At 41.7% G+C, this 22,318-nt stretch overlaps 1 protein-coding gene across 3 annotated transcripts in view; it reads left to right on the top strand.

Annotated features, from left to right (window-relative positions):
• The window catches only part of INPP4B (inositol polyphosphate-4-phosphatase type II B), a 301,350-nt gene that overhangs the window by 131,232 nt on the left and 147,800 nt on the right, over positions 1–22,318 (top strand). For all 3 annotated transcript variants that reach the window (XM_034771368.1, XM_034771367.1, XM_034771370.1), the window contains one exon: positions 19,118–19,248. In XM_034771368.1, coding sequence (XP_034627259.1) covers positions 19,118–19,248 — 131 coding nt within the window. The remainder of the gene's footprint in view (positions 1–19,117; positions 19,249–22,318) is intronic.

Raw genomic sequence — 22,318 nt, 5'->3', positions numbered from 1 at the left:
TAGAAAAGATCTCCAAGGCCATGAAGGACCGAGGCCATAACAGGGACACACAGCAGTGCCGCGTGAAAATTAAGGAGCTAAGGCAAGCCTACCACAAAGCCAGAGAAGCAAACGGAAGGTCCGGGGCAGAGCCGCAAACTTGCCGCTACTACGCGGAGCTGCATGCGATCCTAGGGGGTGCAGCCACCACTACCCCAACCGTGTGCTATGACTCTCTCACTGGAGAAACACACAGGGAAGACGGTTCGGGGAACGAGGAAGATGACGATGGAGGTACTGTAGGTAGCTCACAGCAGCAAGGAAGCGGAGAAACCGGTTTCCCCAACAGCCAGGATCTGTTTGTTACCCTGGACCTGGAACCAGTAACCTCCGAACTCACCCAAGACCCTCAGGGCACACAGGAGACCTCTGGTGAGTGTACCTTTGTAAATATTTGTAAACATTACACATGGTTTAAAAGCAAGCGTGTTTAATGATTAATTTGCCCTGGCAATCGCGGCCAGTACATCTACTGGAAAAGTCTGTTAACGTGTATGGGGATGGAGCGGAAATCCTCCAGGGACATCTCCAGAAAGCTCTCCTTTATGTACTCCCAAAGCCTTTGCAAAAGGTTTCTGGGGAGGGCTGCCTTATCCCGTCCGCCATGGTAGGACACTTTACCACGCCAGGCCAGTAGCACGTAGTCTGGAATCATTGCATAACAAAGCATGGCAGCGTATGGTCCCGGTGTTTGCTGGCATGCAGACAATATCCATTCCTTGTCTCTCTTTGTTATCCTCAGGAGAGTGATATCATTCACGGTCACCTGGTTGAAATGGGGTGATTTTATTAAGGGGACATTCAGAGGCGCCCGTTCCTGCTCTTCTGAACAGAAATGTTCCCCGCTGTTAACCATGCGGTGGAGGGGAGGGGTGAAGTGATCATCCCAGAGAATCGTGTGTGTGTGTGTGTGGGGGGGGTGGTTTACTTGTGTTTGTGCCGCATGTTAACCGGGAAACTGCAGCCCCCTCCTTTTACATTGAAACCCCATTTTAAATGGACAACCCAATTCATCCTTGAGATGGGAAATGCGCTGCTGTTTGCAACCTTTCCCGCATGTTAAGAAGGTTAAATAAGCCAAAACACTGTGGCCTACGATGGCTGCCTGCAAGCCGAAATATGCGACCTTGTAATGAAAGAGTGTACCCATTGTTCCCTAAAATGTGTCTTTTTTAACCACCTCTCCCTTCTCCTCCACCAGCTGCAAATGTTTCTCCTTCGCAGAGGCTCGTGAACATTAGAAAGAGAAAACGTAAGACGAGGGACGAGATGTTCACGGAGCTGCAGATGTCCTCCCACGCTGATAGAGCACAGCAGAATGCGTGGAGGCAGTCAATGTCGGAGATGAGAAAAGTCCAACATGAACGAGAGGAGAGGTGGCGGGCTGAAGACGATAGGTGGCGTCAGCTTGCAGACAGACGGCAAGAGGCAATGCTCCGTCTGCTGGAGCATCAAAGTGATATGCTCGAGCGTATGGTTGAGTTGCAGGAAAGGCAGCAGGAGCAGAGACCGCCGCTACAGCCCCTGTGTAACCAACAGCCCTCCTCCCCAAGTTCCATAGCCTCGTCACCCAGACGCCCAAGAACACGGTGGGGGGGCCTCCGTCCACCCAGTCACTCCACCCCAGATGATCGCCCAAGCATCAGAAGGCTGGGCTTCAATAAGAGTTAAAGTTTTAAAATGCAGTGTGTCCTTTTCCATCCCTCCTCCCCCACCCATCCCTGCTACCTTGGCAATTATCCCCCTACCTCTGTAAGGAACTAATAAAGAATGCATGAATGTGAAAAAACAATGACTTTATTGCCTCTGCAAGCGGGAGGGGAGGGGAGGGTGGGGTGGGGTGGTTGGTTTACAGGGAAGTAGAGTGAACCGGGTCGGGGGGGGGGGTTGGAGGGTTCATCAAGGAGAAACAAACAGAAGTTTCACACAGTAGCCTGGCCAGTCACAAAACTCGTTTTCAAAGCTTCTCTGATGCGCACCGCGCCCTGCTGTGCTCCTCTAACCGCCCTGGTGTCTGGCTGCGCGTAATCAGCGGCCAGGCGAGTTGCCTCAACCTCCCACCCCGCCATAAATGTCTCCCCCCTTACTCTCACAGATATTGTGGAGCGCACAGCAAGCAGCAATAACAATGGGGATATTCTTTTCGCTGAGGTCTGAGCGAGTCAGTAAGCTGCGCCAGCGCGCTTTTAAACGTCCAAATGCACATTCCACCACCATTCGGCACTTGCTCAGCCTGTAGTTGAACAGGTCCTGACTCCTGTCCAGGCTGCCTGTGTATGGCTTCATGAGCCATGGCATTAAGGGGTAGGCTGGGTCCCCAAGGATCACGATAGGCATTTCAACATCCCCAATGGTCACTTTCTGGTCCGGGAAGAAAGTCCCTTCCTCCAGCTTTCGAAACAGAGCAGAGTTCCTGAAGACGCGAGCATCATGTACCTTTCCCGGCCATCCCACGTTGATGTTGGTGAAACGTCCCTTGTGATCCACCAGGGCTTGCAGCAGCATTGAAAAGTACCCCTTGCGGTTTATGTAGTCGGTGGCTTGGTGCTCCGGTGACAAGATAGGGATATGGGTTCCGTCTATGGCCCCGCCACAGTTTGGGAATCCCATTTCAGCAAAACCATCCACTATTGACTGCACGTTGCCCAGAGTCACTACCCTTGCTATCACCAGGTCTTTCATTGCCCTGGCAAATTGGATCACAGCAGCCCCCACAGTAGATTTGCCCACTCCAAATTGATTCCCGACTGACCGGTAGCTGTCTGGCGTTGCAAGCTTCCACAGGGCTATTGCCACTCGCTTCTCAACTGTGAGGGCTGCTCTCATCTTGGTATCCTGGCGTTTCAGGGCAGGGGAAAGCAAGTCACAAAGTTCCATGAAAGTGCCCTTACGCATGCGAAAGTTTCGCAGCCACTGGGAATCGTCCCATACCTGCAGCACGATGCGGTCCCACCAGTCTGTGCTTGTTTCCCGGGCCCAGAATCGGCGTTCCACAGTATCAACCTGCCCCAGTAACACCATGATTTCCACATTGCTGGGGCCTGTGCCTTGTGAGAGGTCTATGGCCATGTCAATTTCCTCATCACTCTCGTCGCCGCGCTGCAATCGCCTCCTCGCCTGGTCCGGGTTTCGCCTTGGCATGTTCTGGCTCTGCATGTACTCCAGGACAATGCGCGTGGTGTTCATAGTGCTCATAATTGCCGCGGTGATCTGAGCGGGCTCCATGATCCCAGTGCTAGCTATGGCGCCTGGTCAGAAAAAAGGCGCGAAAGTAGTATCTGATGGACCAGGAGAAGGAGGGCGGGAGGGAGGGAGGGCCGAGTGACGACATGGCGTACAGGTACAGGAACAGGGAGAAACACAAACAACTGTCACACAGAATGGTCCCCCCAAAGATTAAACTGGAAACCCTGGGCTTAGCAGGCCGTTGATTTCACGGAGGAAGGGGAAGCAAATGAACACAGAACAAATCTATTTTTTACATCTTAAGGTGGCAGCCGACGCTGCAGCATGAGTGACAGCCATACCAGTATGACGATGACGGATACCAATCATAATATGCCATCATCTGCCAAAAGGCAAGGGGCTGCTGCTGTGTAGCAATGCAGCCCCACGTCTGCCAGCCCCACGTCCGCCAGCACCCAGCATCGCCCTCGGCCTCTTCTGGGTGCTTAGCAGACAATATTGGGCAATTGGCAGAAAATAGTATATTATGACTGGTAACCGTCATCATCGAAACAGTAGCATGTCTGCCCAGGTGGCCATGATTGACAGCCATACCAGTACGACGACGACGGGTACCAGTCATAATATACCATCGCCTGCAAGGGGCTGGTGCAATGCAGCACTACGGCTGCCAGCCCCACGGCTATCACTCATGCTACACCGTCTACCGCCAAAAGGCAGTTAGCAGCTGCTGCTGTGTAGCAATGCAGTCCCACGTCTGCCGGCACCCAGAGGACATATGGTGACGGTGAGCTCAGCTGAGCTGAGCGGGCTCCATGCTTGCCGTGGTATGTTGTCTGCACAGGTAACCCAGGTAAAAAGGCGCGAATCTATTGTCTGCCGTTGCTGTGACGAGGGGGGAGGGGCCTGACGACATGTACCCAGAACCGCCCGCGACACTGTTTTGCATCATCCGGGCATTGGGATCTCAACCCAGAATTCAAAGAAAAGGCGCGAACCGCTTCTCGGCTCGAGCTGTGGCGCAAACGTAGTATCTGACGGCCTAGGGGAAGGAGGGAGGGGGGCCGAGTGACGACATGGCGTACAGGCACAGGGAATTAAAATAAAGAACGGTGGCTGTGCATCAGGGAGAGACACAAACAACTGTCACAGACTGGTCCCCCCCAAAGATTAAACTGAAAACCCTGTTGACGGAGGGAGGGGGAAGCAAATGAATACAGAGAAAATCTATTTTTTACATCTTAAGACGACGGTGCAGCGTGACTGATAGCCCTCGGCATCTTTCTGGGTGCTTGGCAGCAAATACTGGGCGGTGTATGACGATGGTCTTCAGGCCTATTGCACGAGCTGCTGCTCAGGGAAGACTCTGCTAACGTGCGATGACCCGACTTGTAATAGGCCGGCTAACAGTCATAATACACCATTTACTGCCAAAAGGCAAGCCCCACGGCTGCCAGCACCCAGATCGCCGATGAAGGCTACCAGTCTACTGCACCGTCTACCGCCAAAAGGCAGTTAGCAGCTGCTGCTGTGTAGCAATGCAGTCCCACGTCTGCCGGCACCCAGAGGACATATGGTGATGGTGAGCTCAGCTGTGCTGAGCGGGCTCCATGTTGTCTGCACAGGTAACCCAGGTAACCCAGATAAAAAGGCGCGAATCTATTGTCTGCCGTTGCTGTGACGGGGGAGGGAGGGGCCTGACGACATGTACCCAGAACCGCCCGCGACACTGTTTTGCATCATCCGGGCATTGGGATCTCAACCCAGAATTCCAAGGGGCGGCAGAGACTGCGGGAACTGTGGGATAGCTGTGGGATAGCTACCCATAGTGCAATGCTCCGGAAGTCGACGCTAGCCTCGTACTGTGGACGAGGTCTGCCGACTAGAGCACCTAGAGCATTTTATTGTGTGGACATACACAATCGGCTGTATACAACCGATTTCAATAAAACCGGCTTCTATAAATTCGAACTAATTTCGTAGTGTAGACATACCCTAAGAGTCTAGTGACTATAAATTCTGAGCAGTGAATTGTGCCAAATACAGTCATGGCTCTGAACTTCTGAGAATCAACATTTGATTAATAATATAAATATTTTGAATAATTAACATTTTATAATCACAATAACACATGCCATGGTGTGAACTGCTCTATAGAGAGATTGGCTTTGTGCCTAGCAGCATCAATGGTGCAGATTACTACAACACAAGCAATAAGATTCAACACAGTTGGAACGAAGTGTAGGAGTAGTGAATATACAAATCACTTTCCTATAATTAATTTATATTTGTTAGTTAAAAGTGTGCCGGGTTTCAAATGTGGTGCTTTGTACAATCTTCCCATATGAATGTACCTATCTAATCAAAAAGAACTTCCAAGGAGCATAACAGAAAACACAGCCCAGGGAAAGGTGGGCAGGAGCCAAAGGTGGCTCCACTTAATCCACTTTTGTGCCACCCAGATTCTTGGCTGCTGCCAGGGCTGAAACAGCTTCCTGCCCGTGGATGCCCTGCAGCATAGAATTTCCGTAGTAAGTAACAACACCATTGCCACAATCCACCCTCTCTGCTCCCTGGTATGACTTCAGTGGGACCTGCAAGGTGTGGGGATCTAGGGCTACATACATAGGTTCTATGCAGCTCCTGCAGTGGAAGAATTTTCACCAGGGTCTTTTGCAACTCCACTGCACCCCCTTTATGCTACTGGAGCAGCATGTGAGGGCCAGAATCATTCTACAATGCCTCTGAAGTCAATGGCAAAACTCCTCTTGTTGTCAGCCGTGGTGGATCCAGCCATTAGTCATACTATAGGTATTCACCCTGGCTTAATCAGGAGATCGTCAACAAACCTGAAATTCAAAAAAGAGTCATACAAAAAGTGGAAACTAGGTCAAATTATGAATATAAATAAAACAACACAAGCTTGTATGGACAAATGAGAAAGGTCAAGGCAAAAAATAAGATTAGACTCCTAAAGACATGAAGAACATTTTATAAATACAAAAGAAGCAAGAGGAAAACCAAGGACAGGGTCAGCCCATTACACAATAAGGGGGCAAAGACAATAATGGAAAATACAGCAATGGACAAAGTGTTAAAAGTCTTTTTTGTTTCAGTTTTCACCAAAAAGGCTAGCAGTGATTGGATGACTAATATAGTGAAACATGAGTGAAACTGTGATAGGATCTGAGGCTAAAAAAGGAAAAGAACAAACATTACTTATACAAGTTTTCAAGTGGATAGGGCCTTAGAATACTTAAGGAATTGGCTGAAGAGATCTCTGAGCCATTGGCAATTATCCTTGAGAATTTGGGGAAGACAGGAGAGATCCCAGAGGACTGGAAAAGGTCAAATATAGTACCTAGCTATTAAAAAGGGGAATAAGGACAACCAGGGAATTATAGACCAGTGATCTTAACTTTGGTCCCAGAAAGACAATGGAGCAAATTATCAATCAGTTTGTAAGCATCTAGAAGAAAATCATGTCAGACCAGCCTAATATCTTCCTTTGACATGGTTACAAGTGTTGTAAATAGGGGGGGGAGCAGTAGATGTGATAATCTTGACTTTAGTAAAACTTTTGATATTATGTCACGTGAGCATCTCATAAATAAACTAGAGAAATATAGCCTAGATGAACCTACTATAAGGTGGATGCACAACTGGTTGGAAAAACCAACTCAGACAGTGGTTATCAATAGTTCACAGTCAAGCTGGAAGGGGATATTGAGTGGGGCCCTGCATGGATCTGTTCTTGGTCCAGTTCTATTCAATATCTTCATAAATGCTTTGTATAATGACTTAATGTATACATTTATAAAGTTTTTGGACAATACCAAGCTAGGAGGGGTTGCAGTCATTTTGGAGAACAGCATTAGAATTCAAACTGATCTGGACAAACTGGAGAAATGGTCTGAAATAAATAGGATGAAATTCAATAAGGACAAATGCAAGGTACTACACTTCAGAAGGAATAATCAGTTGCACACATACAAAATGGTAAATGATTGCCTAGGGAGGATACTGCAGAAGAGGATCTGGGGGTTATAGTGGATCACAAACTAAATGTGAGTCAACAACGTAACACTGTTGCAAAAAAAGCAAACATCATTTTGGGATGTATTAGCAGCACTCTACTCAGCACTCTTAAGGACTCAGCTGGTGTTCTGTGTCCAGTTCTGGGCACCACACTTCAGGAAAGATGGGGATAAATTGGAGAAAGTCCAGAGGGAGAGCAACAAAAATAATGAAAGGTCTAGAAAACATGACCTCTGAGGAAAGATTGAAAAAATTGTGTGTGTTTAGTTTGGAGAAGAGAAGACTTGGGGGGAACATAAGTCTTCAAGTTCGTAAAAGGTACTTATAAAGAGGAGGGTGATGCATTGTTCTCCCTAGCCATTGAGGATAGGACAAAGAAGTAAAGGGCTTAAAATGCAGCAAGGGTGACTTAGGTTATACATGAGAACACTTACTGTCAGGGTAGTTAAGCACTGGAACAAGTTACCAAGGGAGGTTGTGGAATTGGAGGTTTTTAAGAAGAGGTTAGATGAATACCTGTCAGGATGGTCTAGTATCTGGGCAGAGAATTGAACTACATGTCCCTTCCAGTCCAACACTTTCTTCAGATACAATGATGATGGGTGTGATATAAAGCTTAGATTAATTATTATAGTATTTGATTCTACTCTTTAATGCTGTTTATGTATTTATAAAATGGATAGCCTGTCCCTGTTTGGGAATACAAGTGTTCTGGGTTTGGTTTGTTTTTTTGATTTTTACATAAAGTGTTGAAATCAAGTTACTCTGGCTGCACAGTTTAGTTGCTTTCCTAAATTTTATTGGTCAAAATAGTAAGGGATTATTTCACCTATATTGTTTCTTGTGCATTAACATTACCAAAACCATTACAGAGTAGGAAGTTCTGTATTGTAATAATGAGCTTCTCGGGTGAGGTTATAACAACATAAAATAACAGGCATTTACATTTTAACTATAATTTAGTACTCTTATTAGAATAAGAAAGTGACTTTGGAAGAGTAAATAATAGAAATGTCTGTCTTATCTGGCACCCATCAGCATGGCATCTGCGTGCCTGCCAAAGCTGAATAAATAAATTTCATCAGCCTTCCACGGAGGAAGAATTCTATTCCACACTTGCTGGACCCAGGAGTGTAGAGGTAGGAGAAATCTGCTTCCCCAATCTCCTCTGTGAGTGGCAAATCTCCCCAGAAGCGCATACAGAAGATATCCATGCCTCTGCTTCCCTCTCATGTACATCATCTTCCCAGTGACAAATTTACAGAAGTTGCAGTTGCTCCGGGGATGGGGCCGGTACTGACAGTTTCAATGTTGCTACTAGGGTAGCTGTTGAAACTTAGGGGAGAGAGAGAGAGAGAGAGAGAGAGTGTGTGTGTGTGTGTGTGTGTAAGTAAAATTCACTATGCTTTGGCAGAATGGAGGGCAAAAAGATGCCCACCACCAAGAGTGGCAACCTGTGTTAGGAATACTGGCAGCCAGTGGCTTCCATGATTAGGGCCCTTCCAAATTCATGATTGTGAAAAATGCATCACGGACCATGAAATCTAATCTTCCCTATGAAATCTAGCTATTGTAGGGGAGACCAGATTTCACAGAGTTGGGTGGCCAGAGCGCGGCAGCTGCTGGTCAGGAGCCCAGCTTTGAAGGCAGTGGCACTGCCAGGAGCAGCGCAGAAGTGAGATGGCATGGTATGGGGGGTTGTCCCTTTTGGGCTGGCCTTACAGGTGAGCTAGTGGGTGACTGCCCCATGGTCAGGGAGGTGCCCTCGCCACCCTACCCCCACTCCACACACACATAGCCAGTTCAAGGCCCCATTAGCTCCCAAGCGCCAGGCTCCAGCTGTTAGTCCTGGACAGGCTGGGGAGGGACAAGACTTCTTCTTCCTCTGCATGGGCCACTCCCAAGGCTGGGTCACATCCACCATCTCCAGGAACCTCCCCTGAGTGCAGGAAGCTCTGCGGCTCCTGGCTGGGAGTCCAGCTCTGAAGTTAGCACTGTTGCCAGCAACAACGCAAAAGTGAATGTGGCATGGCGTGCACTGCTGCTGGTGGTGGTGCTGCCTTTGGAGCTGGGTGCCTGGCCAGCAGCTGCCCTCTGGCTGCTCAGCTCTGAAGGCAGCAGCACAGAGTAAGGGTGGCAATTCCGTGAGCCACTTACAATAGCGAACCCCATTTTGGGTTGGGACCCCCACAGTTAACAATACTGTGAAATTTTAGATTTAAATACCTGAAACCATGAAAATTACTATTTTAAAAATCCTATGACAGTGAAATTGACCAAAATGGGCTCTGAATTTGGTAGGGCCCTATCTATGATGGTAGTGGGATAGCAGCTGGGGTGTGTGGCCACACTGTAAATGGATGAATGACTGATTTCTTTGGTAAATCACCTGGACAACTGTCAGCCATACCAATAGTTTATGTTTTGAAGGATTTCTCTAAAAGGAAAGAACCTAAGAAATTACTGTAAAAAAAAAAAAAAAAAAAAGAAAGCTTTAGATTGATATTGACATCAAAAGCACTGGTGGCCAAATCATTGGCAGAATGTTTTGCTGCCATTGCTGCTCACATAGAACCAGTCAAAAATGTGGGGGACTTCTGAAAATTTTAAATCAAATTTTCTTCAAAACTGGTTTCACTTTAACTGTTATCTTTTAACCTGGATCTTCCCACTCCAACCTAACCTTTCACTTAACTTATCCTCCTCTCCCTCAAGTGTTAACCCCTTTATGGGGCTTTCAGGTACCTTAAATCTGGAGGGCAGGGAAGGTGCCCTCAGGGGCTTAAGGTCAGATCTTTGCTATGGCTCTGAAGTGCAGTCAGGTTCTGAGCTGAAGGATGATTCTACTCAAGTCACTCAGCGAGGAGGGTTGAGCAGGCCCTCCCAGGAGAGATCTTTTATTTATATATAATATATAAACTTTAGCGGATTCATCCCTGATCATCTGCTTTCCTGTTTGCAGATCTGTGGTGGTTATTATTAAGACTGTGTTTCTGTGTTGTACACCAGCAAATATCTTCAGTTTCACATTTTTTTTTGTATGGTTTTATGGTGTGATTCCAGTTTGTGGTGTTTATTTCTTCTGCTTTGTGGTAGTATTTTTTGGCAGATTTTAGGTAGGATCTGAAGGAAATTGATGTTTGTTTCTGCTTATGTCCATCTTTCTTTTAAAAAAAAAGCAAATTAGTTTTTCAAACTTGATTGCAGATAAGGAAGGTATGTTCAGTTAAGTATGATAAATTCTGCAAAAAAAACTCAACAGCTACACAGTACAACTCTCCAATAGTGAAACATAGCTTGTGATGATAGTAAATAAGAATGGCAAGAGAATGAGGATACTACAATAGAAGCTTTTTTCAGCATATGTTTTACAAGTTTACCACTAGAATCTCTGTTAATCCTTGGGAACCAAATTTAGCCTTGACTGAAAGGGAGTTGCACCCACTTATGCCAGAGATAAATTTGGCCCTTAGTGTTTCTGGTCACAATCCATAAACAAATTACACGAATGAAGTGCTGAACTTTCCTTGAACCCTCTTTCCAGTGTACAAAGATAGAGCAATCAAGCTTTCCTTCTACATTAGGCACATCTGTTCTCTTCTACCTTCAGTACACTTTTCTTGTACGAACATGTATAGTAGCCATTAAAAGAAATATTTCATAATGCATTTGTCTGTTGTCTTAATTCTTTCTTAGAACGTCACAGAATACCGGTGAAGTTCAGACCCTGTTCTGAAACAATGTATTTTTCTATGTTCCCTCTTTAATACTCAAGTGTGATAGAGAAACTGATCATTTGTCTTTGTTTTTTGTTTTGTTTTTCGGAGACCCTCAGCATCTCTTCAGTCTTTTGGGAATTGGTATAAATTTTCTTGAATTTGGCATGTGATGATTTAAAATGTGTCCCTTGAGCCATTGCATTGAGAACAGAAGAGATTGAAGCCACAGCAGAAGGAGTAGGATGAAAAGGCTGTGTGGAGGACATTTTTCATGACTTTTTAGTACTTTGCAAGACTTCTTTGTGTGCCCACTTAAGGATTTTTAAAAACCTTATTCTAGGTAATTCTCTACCATAATGACAATGATTTTCTTTGTCCATATTTTTTAAAGCATCAAAATGTGCAGTCATTGAAAAGATGTTAGTGCACATGTATATGCATGTCTTTTCTGATAAACAGTGGATTGGAGAAAAACCCTGTCTTCTACCTATCTATTGAGAAATGGTATAAGAGAATAAAAATAGTCCTGTCGTAAATTAAACTGATTGCTGTCAATGAATAGCACCTCTGGTCTTTAGACAACCCCTTTTACTAGAGTCTAAAGGACACAAGATAATAATTTTACCAAAATTATGTAACTCTTTGCTCCAAAGCTAATTATGAGCAAGAGGACAAAGGTTAATGCTGTGAAAAGCAAGGAGGAATTTTCAGAGCTGCCTTAAAAAAATAACACTAGAAAGCAGCATATATTTACTGCAAAAAAAAAAAAAAATTACAATGCCTTAAAGTGGTCTCTAATGCTATGATTTGTTGTGTGATAGCGTTATCTGCAGATAAGCTTACTTTTACCATACACCAATACAGGAGGGCATGAAATGCTAAACATATTCTTTGCTGCCAATCTAGAGAGAGAAAATAGGGTGGGGAAAGAAATATGTAGTTTCCCTTCAAAGCACATTGATTAGTGGAGTATTTTTGAGAAGAGGATATAGAAGAAGCACAGTCCCTGTTTTAATTGTTGAAGTAGCAGAGCTTGAATGGTAGTCACCATTGAAAGAGTCTGAGAACTGAGAAACTCAAAGATCTCTAATAGAACACTTTTGAAATGCAAGATACAGTGATGTATTTCACTTTAATACAGAGTTTTACACCAGGAGGAACAGATGTTCCTCTCTATGTGCACTTTTTGCAGCTATTCATGTAAAGAAAATAAGAGTCAAATTCTGTCCTTTGTGTGTATATATATAGATCCAGCACCCACTGACATCATCTACTATCCAATCATAGAATGTTACAATTTTTCTAACACTAAAAGAAAAAGGGATATGCACCTAGATGATATATGTGATCTAGAAACAATGTGGTAGAGGAACTCTGCTTTTTCCATATAATTAAGCTTGGTGGAATACAATTTTTACATTTTATAATTTTGATGGATAGTGATGTTTTAAGCATTTTTTTAATTTTTATTGGTTAAAATGTTCACAGTTGCAGGAAATTCTGAGGGGGTAGGCAATAATTATGTAATGATACTAAGCATTAAGATTAAAAAAGATTTAAAGTTTTATAACTGTTAAAGCAGAAATTATCAACATCACATGTTACATGCCTAATCAAACAGCATTTTTCTTGCCTATCTGTGAATTTTAATTATTATTGATTGAGATATTTTCATTGGTTTGGGTATGGTGAAATTGATATTACCAATATTTACTGATAAAAATCGAATCCTTCCAACACTACTTGTAACAGAGGGTATGTCTACACTGCAATCAGAAGTGTCACTGCACTTGTTGCTGTGTTCTGCTCGATAACAATCCAAAGCAGTGCGGACTGATGCATATTCATTTTCATCATCATGAGTCAGATGCCACCAGTAGAAAGTTGATTTTCTTTTTTGGTGGTTTGGGTTCTGTAGTTTCCACGTCGGACTGTTGCTCTTTTAAGATTTCTGAAAGCATGCACCACGCCTCGTCCCTCTCAGATTTTGGAAGGCACATCAGAGTCTTAAACCTTGGGTCGAATGCTGTAGCTCTCTTTAGAAATCTCACATTGGTACCTTCTCTGCATTTTGTCAATGTTGTTCACTTAAAATGAACAACATGTGCTGGGTCATCATCCGAGACTGTTACATCATGAAATATATGGCAGAATGCAGGTAAAACAGAGCAGGGGACATACAATTCTCCCCCAAGGAGTTCAGTCACAAATTTATTTAACGCATTATTTTTTTAATGAGCATCATCAGCATGGAAGCATGTCCTCTGGAATGGTGGCAGAAGCATGAAGGGGCATACAAATATTTAGCATATATGGCATGTAAATACCTTGCAAAAGTGCCATGCTACAAAAGTGCCATGCAAATGCCTGTTCTCACTTCTGGTGACATAAATAAGAAGAGGCAGCATTATCTCCTGTAAAAATAAACAGACCTGTTTGTCTTAGTGATTGTCTGAACAAGAAGTAGGACTGAGTGGACTTGTAGACTCTAAAGTTTTACATTGTTTTGTTTTTGAGTGCAGTTATGTAACAAAAAAAAATCTACATTTGTAAGTTACACTTTCATGATAAAGAGATTGCACTATAGTACTTGTATGAGGTGAATTAAAATACTATTTCTTTTGATTACAAATATTTGCACTGTAAAAATGATAATCAAAAATAATAATATAAAGTGAGCACTTTGTATTCTGTGTTGTAATAGAAATTAATATATTTGAGAATGTAGAAAAACATCCCAAAAAAATTATCGGTATTCTATTGTTTAACAGTGCGATTAATCACGATTAAGCGACAGCCCTAATTTTAAGAAAAGGGCCTAATTTAGAAAACCAATATTTAATGTTTTATAAACTGCTAATCTATTCTTTATATAATATTTCAAATAGGTATTTAATGATTACTAGAGAACAAAAGTCATTACCATTTCATGTCTGTTTCGTAGTCTATGTGAAATGAACTGGTTTCAGTCCAATTGCTAATGGACACCTAATAAAGAACACTAATACCAACTGTGTGAATAAGGGTGCTGTTCACTTTGGTGTTTTTGTTAAGTGTTCATCTGGCATTAATGCATCAGCATGAGAATTGAGCTATTTTCTCTCCTTTAATGCGGGTGAGCTCACTGGCTGCTAGCAGTATTTTGTGAAAATATGTTAACTGCCAAAGTAATGGACAAAGATCAGCAAATAGTAAGTACTTTAGTTTCCAATGGTGTCAGCCAGACTATTATCATAACTACATTTATTCTGAAAAATATATATGTATTCATACACACATGAATAAATGTTCAAAAACCAAATAGCTTAACTGGCAACCATCGTTCCCCTTCCGCCCCACAGATATCAACTGTTGAATCAGGATTCATTCTGCTTAATCTTCAGCCTTGCAGCTACATTCACTAGGTCAAAACATCAGCATTGCGGAAACCATATATGTCACTAAAAATCCGAAAGGAAATCCTTTGGCAAATTATCTGTTGTCCTGTATGTTCTTTTGAGGGCTCACTTGAATGAAATTGAGATCACTTTACCATCCTACACAAACAAGAATAGCTACAGTGTATTGGGCTTTTGGTACTTTTTTCCCCACCTGCCACTTGAGTTTATCCCACAGTTATCATTAATGTTTTAATTTTGGGGCCACTGCTCAACAGAAGAAATGCACAACTTTCAATAGCACAGAAAGTTAAAGATCTTGGCTCTGCACCAGATTGAGTTGTTCAGAAGAAAAATTCCTGATTTGCTGAAACAGTTTTGCTCACTCCCACCAATGCCTTATGTGAATTGCTACTGTACAGTCCTTAGAAGTGGAGAGACTAATTCAGTGAGGGCTCCCAGAGAACCACTTTTCCCCCCTGAAGTTGAAATACTTACAAACAAACAAAGCAAAACAAAACACCAAAATGATTTTAACAGTCCCCAGAGAACAATGACCACTTGCCATTGATTCATAACAGGTTTTTAAAAATAACTAATTTCTTGCCATAATTATTTTTTATATTTGATTTTAAAAGTGTCTAAATTTATACAGGTATAAATCTGCTCCCGAAGTCAACAGCAAAACTCAAATTGATGTCAGTGGAGGTAGGATTGGGCTCTTTTTAAAAAAAATAATTTAATTACCAGTGTTACCTATCACATCTTAGATTGTGAAAATGAAGATAAATGATCTCATTTACATTTATCTAATTATACTATTTACTTTTTTACTCAATGTGAATGGTAAAACTACACTGGTCAGATTCTAGCCAGTTTCACTTTCTGGGTCACATATATTAACAGAACACTGCAGTGCTTTGGTTGTCAGCATTAAAAAAAAACCTGTTTCAATTACACTTAAAATAAACATGTCTATTAATGTGGGGCCAAATCCTTGTGTTTTTTTCCTAAATAAGGGCTATAGGATTTAGCTTAATAAGTTATGAAGAACTTCTTCATTTTACAAAACCTACATTTTGTTAAAGGTTATGGGTCCAATCCTTGAGTCTGGCTCAACTCCACCACCTTTCTTTTCCCCTCCCGTACCTCTTCCCAAATGCTAGAGTTGCCTGAAGGTTTATTCAGTTGCTACTGCAAGTAAGATCCACTTCAAGACTGCTCTAACTCATGCCTGATTGCAGTGACCCTAAAATGGTTATTATGAGTGGATAGATGAACACGATCCGAGAGCCTCTTAATGCCAACTGGAAGGTGGCTGGTTACGGGAATCTCCTGATTCTGGGTCTGTACATTCTAATTCACCAAAGAATGTGAGGTGAGGTCTTAAATGAAAGCCAGGGTCATGTTGGTTAGTAATATCACTGTAAAATGTATGTAGAGATACTATGTAAGGAGTTAAGTTTATATACTAAAAATACATTTTTAAAGTCTATATCAAGGTATGAGTCACCAGCAGAAATAAAAAACAAACAAACAGATTGTCTGGCAGACAATCTATGTTTATTCTACCCCCCCCCCCCCGATGTAAATTAAGGTTGTAAGCTAATACAAAGGATGAGTATTTGTATATGGAATTATTGTCAACAGGGAAGCAGCACACAAGAAAAACAAGTCATGGATGGTTATACTGTGTCTAAGTACAGACAATGAATTTGGGGGAATATAAGTACAAGGCAAAGAAGACACCTGCCCATGGTGTCCCCTAATAGGGCCTACAGGACTCATGATATCTTTTACCAAAATAAATATGAAGCATGATGCTCATCTGGAGTTTAGCATGGAAGTTTTACATATTACATGCAGCTGCATCGATTTAGCAGGTCTAGTGAAGACAAGCTTAATTGATGGGAGAGCGCTCTCTCATTGATTTCTGTACTCCATCTCAACAAGAGGCAGAACCATGTTGGCGGGAGAGCATCTCCCATTGACATAGCGTAGTGTGGACCCCGGGGTAAGTAGATCTAAGCTATGTCAACTTGAGTTACGCTACTAACATAACTCAAATTGTATAGCTTAGATCAACCAGCAGGGGTAGTGTAGACTAGGTCTAAGATAAGACCTTTCATATCTATCCACACAGCTAAAACTCCCATCGAGGCTCTGATCATCTCATGTGTCAGTTATGGCAACATTCTTCTCTCTAGCTCTGACAAATGCAATCTTGCCCTGCTCACATCCATGCAGAATGCTGCTGCAAAGATTATTCTTCTAGTCCATTCACATCCCTATACTGGCTCCTCCTCCTTAATCATAACACATATAAAATACTTGTCTTCACTTTCAAGGCTCTTCAATGCCTAGCTGCACCCTATCATTTCCTATTCACTATCAAGATGTTGACTCCTGCCTCTGATAGGCCCATGATGCCAGTCTCCATTGCCCACTTGTTAAATTTTCAAAACAAGCACTTTTGTGCTTTCTCCCATACTGTCCCTTACTCTTGGAGGAGCTCCTTGTAAACATCCACAAAGCTACCTCAAAATCTTCCTTCAAAATCCTCCCTCACTGTGATGCCTTAAAAAAAAAAAACCCTGAACAATGGCTTGACCACTGGTGTGCTGACACCATTGCCTGAGAGAGTTACTGGCCTCACAATACTCCAACTCAACTGCAGGTTTTCCTACCTTTCCACCCTGACAGAAAGTGCAGACTTTTCAAGTGTCCCCTCACCTTTACATGCAGGTTAGTTTGCAACTGTTGTCTTTCTGCCTACACACAAACATCTCCATTTCTCCTACTGAACTCCTGCACCAAAGGTGACCAAAGTGTGCTTTTCAGAGTTTTATAAGGATCACATGGCTACGCTTGTTTTAATAATGCAATCCATGAGTGACTGCATTAGAGTGACTGCAGTCTGATCCATAGTGTAAAACGGTACGTAGCCCTTGCTCTTGTGACAAGTTTCCAGTTTGGCTCTTGGTTAGGTAAACTCTGACCATCCCTGTTCCACATGGCTCAAAAGGAATGTCCAGACTAATACTCTGCATTTTGACTTTCAAATATACATGGATGATTACTAGTGTGGATGCAGGATTTTAAGTAAAGGTAGCTGAAATAGTTATGGAGAATATCCTTTATTATGAATATATTTACTATTTGTTTAGTGTCTAGAGTGTGCTACCACTGTAATGACCATAATAATAGCAAAAGTCACTTTCTTATTCCCATGACTATGAGAATGCCAGAATTGCTTAGAAGTCTAAAGTTCTCTAGAGGAAACATATTCAGTACTGACCATACAAAGTAATGGGAATTTGAAGGGAATATTTTGAACTATTCATACACATTATTGGGTTCTCAATTAACTAGATCAAGTCATGGAAAAAACCTAGGATGAAATAAAGTCAATGTCAAAGCTATCACTGACTTCAATCGGGACAGGCTTTCACCCTGGCTATCATTGTGGGGAGCTCAATGAAGACCTCCATGCAATGCTCAATGATGGTTAAAAACACCAAACAGAATATTAGGATGCATAAGGTACATGCTGGAGAATAAAATGGAAAATATTATGCTCTTTTGAAGTCAATGGCACACCCTCATCTGGAATACTGTGTGTTGGTCACTCCATCTTAAAAAAGATTATAGTAGAAATAGAGACAAAGACTTGAAATGAGAAGAATTAGGGGCAAGGACAGACTCTTATATGAAGAGAAGATGCAAAGACTGGGATTATAGAAGAGATAAATGTGAGGAGATAAGATAAAAGTAAACAAAATAATCAATGGGACAATGATAATCCAACAAGGGGACATCCAATGCAACTGAAAGGTGGTAAAACCAGACCCAGTAAAGGGAAATACTCTTTCATACAAAAATAATTAGCCTGAGGAACCCATCACCACAACATATCAGAGGCCAAGTGTTTAGCAGGATGCAAAAAAACCCTAGACATTTACAGGGAGTATATTTGCATAAATAATAATCAGTACCAAAAGCCAAGCACTTTGGAAGGAATATAAACCCGTAAGCTTCGGACATGAGCCAATCTCTCATTACTGAGGGTTAAGAGGACACCTGAAAGTGTCCTCCTAACAGCCTATTGCAGGGCTTCTTCCTGAAGCAACTGATATGGGTCATTGTTGGAGAATGGACGCATGTCCCCTGGAATGGTGGTTGAAGCATGAAGGGACATATGAATCTTTAGCACGTCTAACACACAAATATCTTGCGATGCCGCTACAACAGTGCCATTCGAACACGTGTTCTCACTTTCAGGTGACATTGTAAACAAGAAGCGGGCAGCATTATCCCCTGTAAATGTAAACAAAGTTGTTTGTCTGAACAAGAAGTAGGACTGAGTGGACTTGGGGGCTCTAAAATTTTACATTGTTTTATTTTTGAATGTATTTTTTTGTACATGTCTACATTTGTATGTTCAACTTTCATGATAAAGTAGTTGCACTACAGTACTTGTATTAGGTGAATTGAAAAATACTATTTATTTTTGTTTTTTTTACACTGCAAATACTTGTAATCAAAAATAAATATAATCACTGTACACTTTGTATACTGTGTTGTAATTTAAATCAATATATTTGAAAATGTGGAAAACATCCAAAAATATTTAAATAAATGGGATTTTATTATTGTTTAACAGTGCGATTAATCGTGATTAATTTTTTTAATCGCTTCATGACCCTACTTAACATACTGTATTTGGGCTAATGCCATCTTTTTTTCCTTTTGATGCAGGAATCAGGACCTAAAAGAGCTCGGAGAACTTGCTCCACATTGGGACAATATGCGTAAAAATGTTATTGCACACTGTGAACAGATGCTGAACATGTACCAAGACACTCTTGCAGATCTTGGGAAACATACAGGTATGGAAATAGTCTCTATCCTCCTTCAGAGGTAATGAGTATCTTGTATAATGAACATTTCACTCTCGTGTATTCAAAGAGAATTAAACACAATTCACAATGGGAGTAGTTGTTGGGTGAAGAGGAGAGATTGTATATTGTATGTACAAGTTGCATATTGCAAAGGGGTTCAGTTAGGAGTTACATGCCCAAATCCTGTCAAATGTTACTAAAATTTGTGCATATAATTGCCACACAAACAACTTCAAAAAAATTTAGTAGCTTATTCTCCCAACATTTCTGAGATACTAATACGCACCCTACTTCTGAGAACATTTCCTGGCAAAAAGTGAAGTCTGCACTACCTTTCATGCACCTCAGTTCATTTTCAGGATTTGCATGGTTCATAATCATACAAGTGAGTAAACCACATGGGACAGTAGGTGTAGCTGACATCCAGATCATTACTGCACATACAGTATCCTACAAGTAGTCCACAAAGCTTGTTCATTGCAGCCAATCAGTCACTAAAGATATTAAAGAGTAACAACAAAATGCAGCCACCTTTTCAAGAACATCTGTTGAGGGTGTATCAGCCAGCAGCAGATCCCATATTTCCCCTCCCTGATGTGTTAGAGACATTGCCCACATCCAGGAAAGCATTGAACTCCTAGGATGGGCAACCTATCATCAGACAGTTTCTGTGCGTTACCACCAGGGGTCCAAAAGTGCAGCTATTTGCAACTCTACTTTTGCCATACAGGAGGCATTATGTGCTGGTGTGAAGTGCAAAGGATAGCTGGCTTGGCGCTGGCTCTGTAAACATACTACACACCATTCTTCCCATAGACTGCAATGCCTAAAGAGGGGGGTTTGTCCATGTGCCAGCAAACCCAGTACAACATCTGTGACAAATTTGCTGTGCACCGTATGCATGGGAAAGTGGCCAGTTTCTCCACCAGCAATGCGATACACCAAATAAGAGCTGAGCGATTAATGCATAATAATTAACTCCTTCAATTACACATTTGTTGGTGATTCACTATTTGTCCACATACAGATTCTAATTTTTTCTAATTTATCTGACGTTCAGTATTATTGGCTGAATATCCTTACTGTTTGTTTATTATACTTGTTTAATGCCTCTGATAATCTCTGTAAATTAAGTTTGGGCACATAGGTTGTTTCTGGGTAGTTTTGTTACGAATATTTAATATTTAAAATTTCAATGTGTTCTGAATGGACAGAGTTGTTTCTGCTTTCTCTCTGAATGAGTGGAATGCTTTCAAGCAGGTTTCAGGTGCCAATAGACAGAACTATAACTTTGAAATTTGCTTTCCAGACTATGCTGCATGAGTCACATAAAGCTTGCTATTTCAGCAAACAATCCCAGCAGTAAATGTGCTTGCTAAGGGTCCAATTCTACAACTTGCTATGCATGGGCTGACTCCAGACCCCCATTGAAATCAATGGATCTCTGTGGGGTACAGGGAGCGTGCCCAGAATATTTGTGGAAAGTAAATATCAAAGGAGCATGAACAGTCATCGAAAATTCATTTAAAAATTCCAATCAAAGATTTGAGATTTTTTAAAAGTATTTGCCCAGTTCCATCTCTAGTACCTTCTGTTTTAGCTAATGAAACTGCCTCTTGTGTATGCTGAGAAAAATGGAGTAACCACAGTTTTAAAATGAATGTTTACCTCAAATAATGCACAGCAGAGTAATCTCCATCTGTATGCTGAATTGGACACAAGTAATTATGACATAATTGCTACCTTGTGTAAAATATTTCAGAGACAAGTCTTTCTTCTCCAAAATGTTAATGGATGAAAAATTCACTTTTTATCATTCTTCCTTTTTCCTGTTCAATACTGAGCATACTATAACACCTGAGGGTGGATTTCATTTACTTACACACACGCACACACTCTCTCTCTCTCTCTCTCTTTTTTACACTCCTGCCCCCCAAAGAACATCTGTTCAGAATAGCTTTCCATTGGACTAGATGCTGTATAAACATCAGAGAGTCACTTGTTTGCAGGTATGTGGTTAAGAGGTTGCATTAGACAAAGGGTTCATCTGCCATCCTCTGAACTATTTGGTACTGGCCATTATTGTAGACAGGATACTGCAATAGATGAACCACTGGTCTGATTCATTATGGCAATTCCTATGTTCCTTTGTTCGAGCTGAGACACAGTTTTTGAAATATTTTGTTAATTACATTTTGAAGGTGTCCCATATATCATCATACACAAAGCAACAAACACAGAATTTTATGAAGTCAATAAAAAAAAAGTACTTCTAAGAAAACATTCAAATAACCTTTCAAGATAAAAAAGACACTAGCATATTAAACATAAATCTTGAAAAATTGGTAACATGCCAACTGTCTTTGAGTGCATTGATGATTTTTATTTATCGGTCTTAACTGTGCTCTGAGATTATAAAACCAGATAATAGAGTCTAAGGTTATTTATGAGAACAAAAGAAGCATATGCAACAAAGATACAAAAAGAAAACTAATAAAATGAAGATGGTAAATAAAGTATGAACAGATAATAAGTGGAAGGTTAACACTCAAATCCCTCCTTAAAACTCACTATTTCTTCAAGATCTTTTAGTGCTAATCTACCACTGAAAGATATTTGATTGACATGCATAAAAATATACTTATTTAATGTTGCCTTCAAAAAGTGACTTAATTTACTGTTTTAAAAAACTGACTTTAGTGGAACCATTGAGATGTGTGCAGACACCGTAGTCAAGTAACTGTATAATCTTTTGCTGTGACCTTTGCATTTCTTCATCTCATTTTCCGTATTATTTTTTTATTTTCACTTATTACATCACATTATAAGCTCGTCAGGTTAGGGATCATACCTCTGTATTTGCTCTGAAAGTCCTTGCACACTTTTGCGCACTGCATAAGTAATAAATATATAATATTCCATACCGAGACCCCAAACCTGCATTCTACTCTCTGAGACCGTGCAGGATCAAGCTCCAAAAATGTATGTTTAGATGTATGCGTTGCCCACTTACGGCTCCAAAAGTCAGGGAATGCTTGCCCATGAAGCCTTGGCTGAG

The sequence above is a fragment of the Trachemys scripta genome, chromosome 5 (genome assembly GCF_013100865.1).
Source record: "Trachemys scripta elegans isolate TJP31775 chromosome 5, CAS_Tse_1.0, whole genome shotgun sequence".
In the NCBI taxonomy this organism is placed as follows: Eukaryota; Metazoa; Chordata; order Testudines; family Emydidae; genus Trachemys; species Trachemys scripta.
The sequence above is the reverse complement of the archived record's forward strand: the minus strand, read 5'-3'. Positions and strand labels throughout refer to the sequence as shown.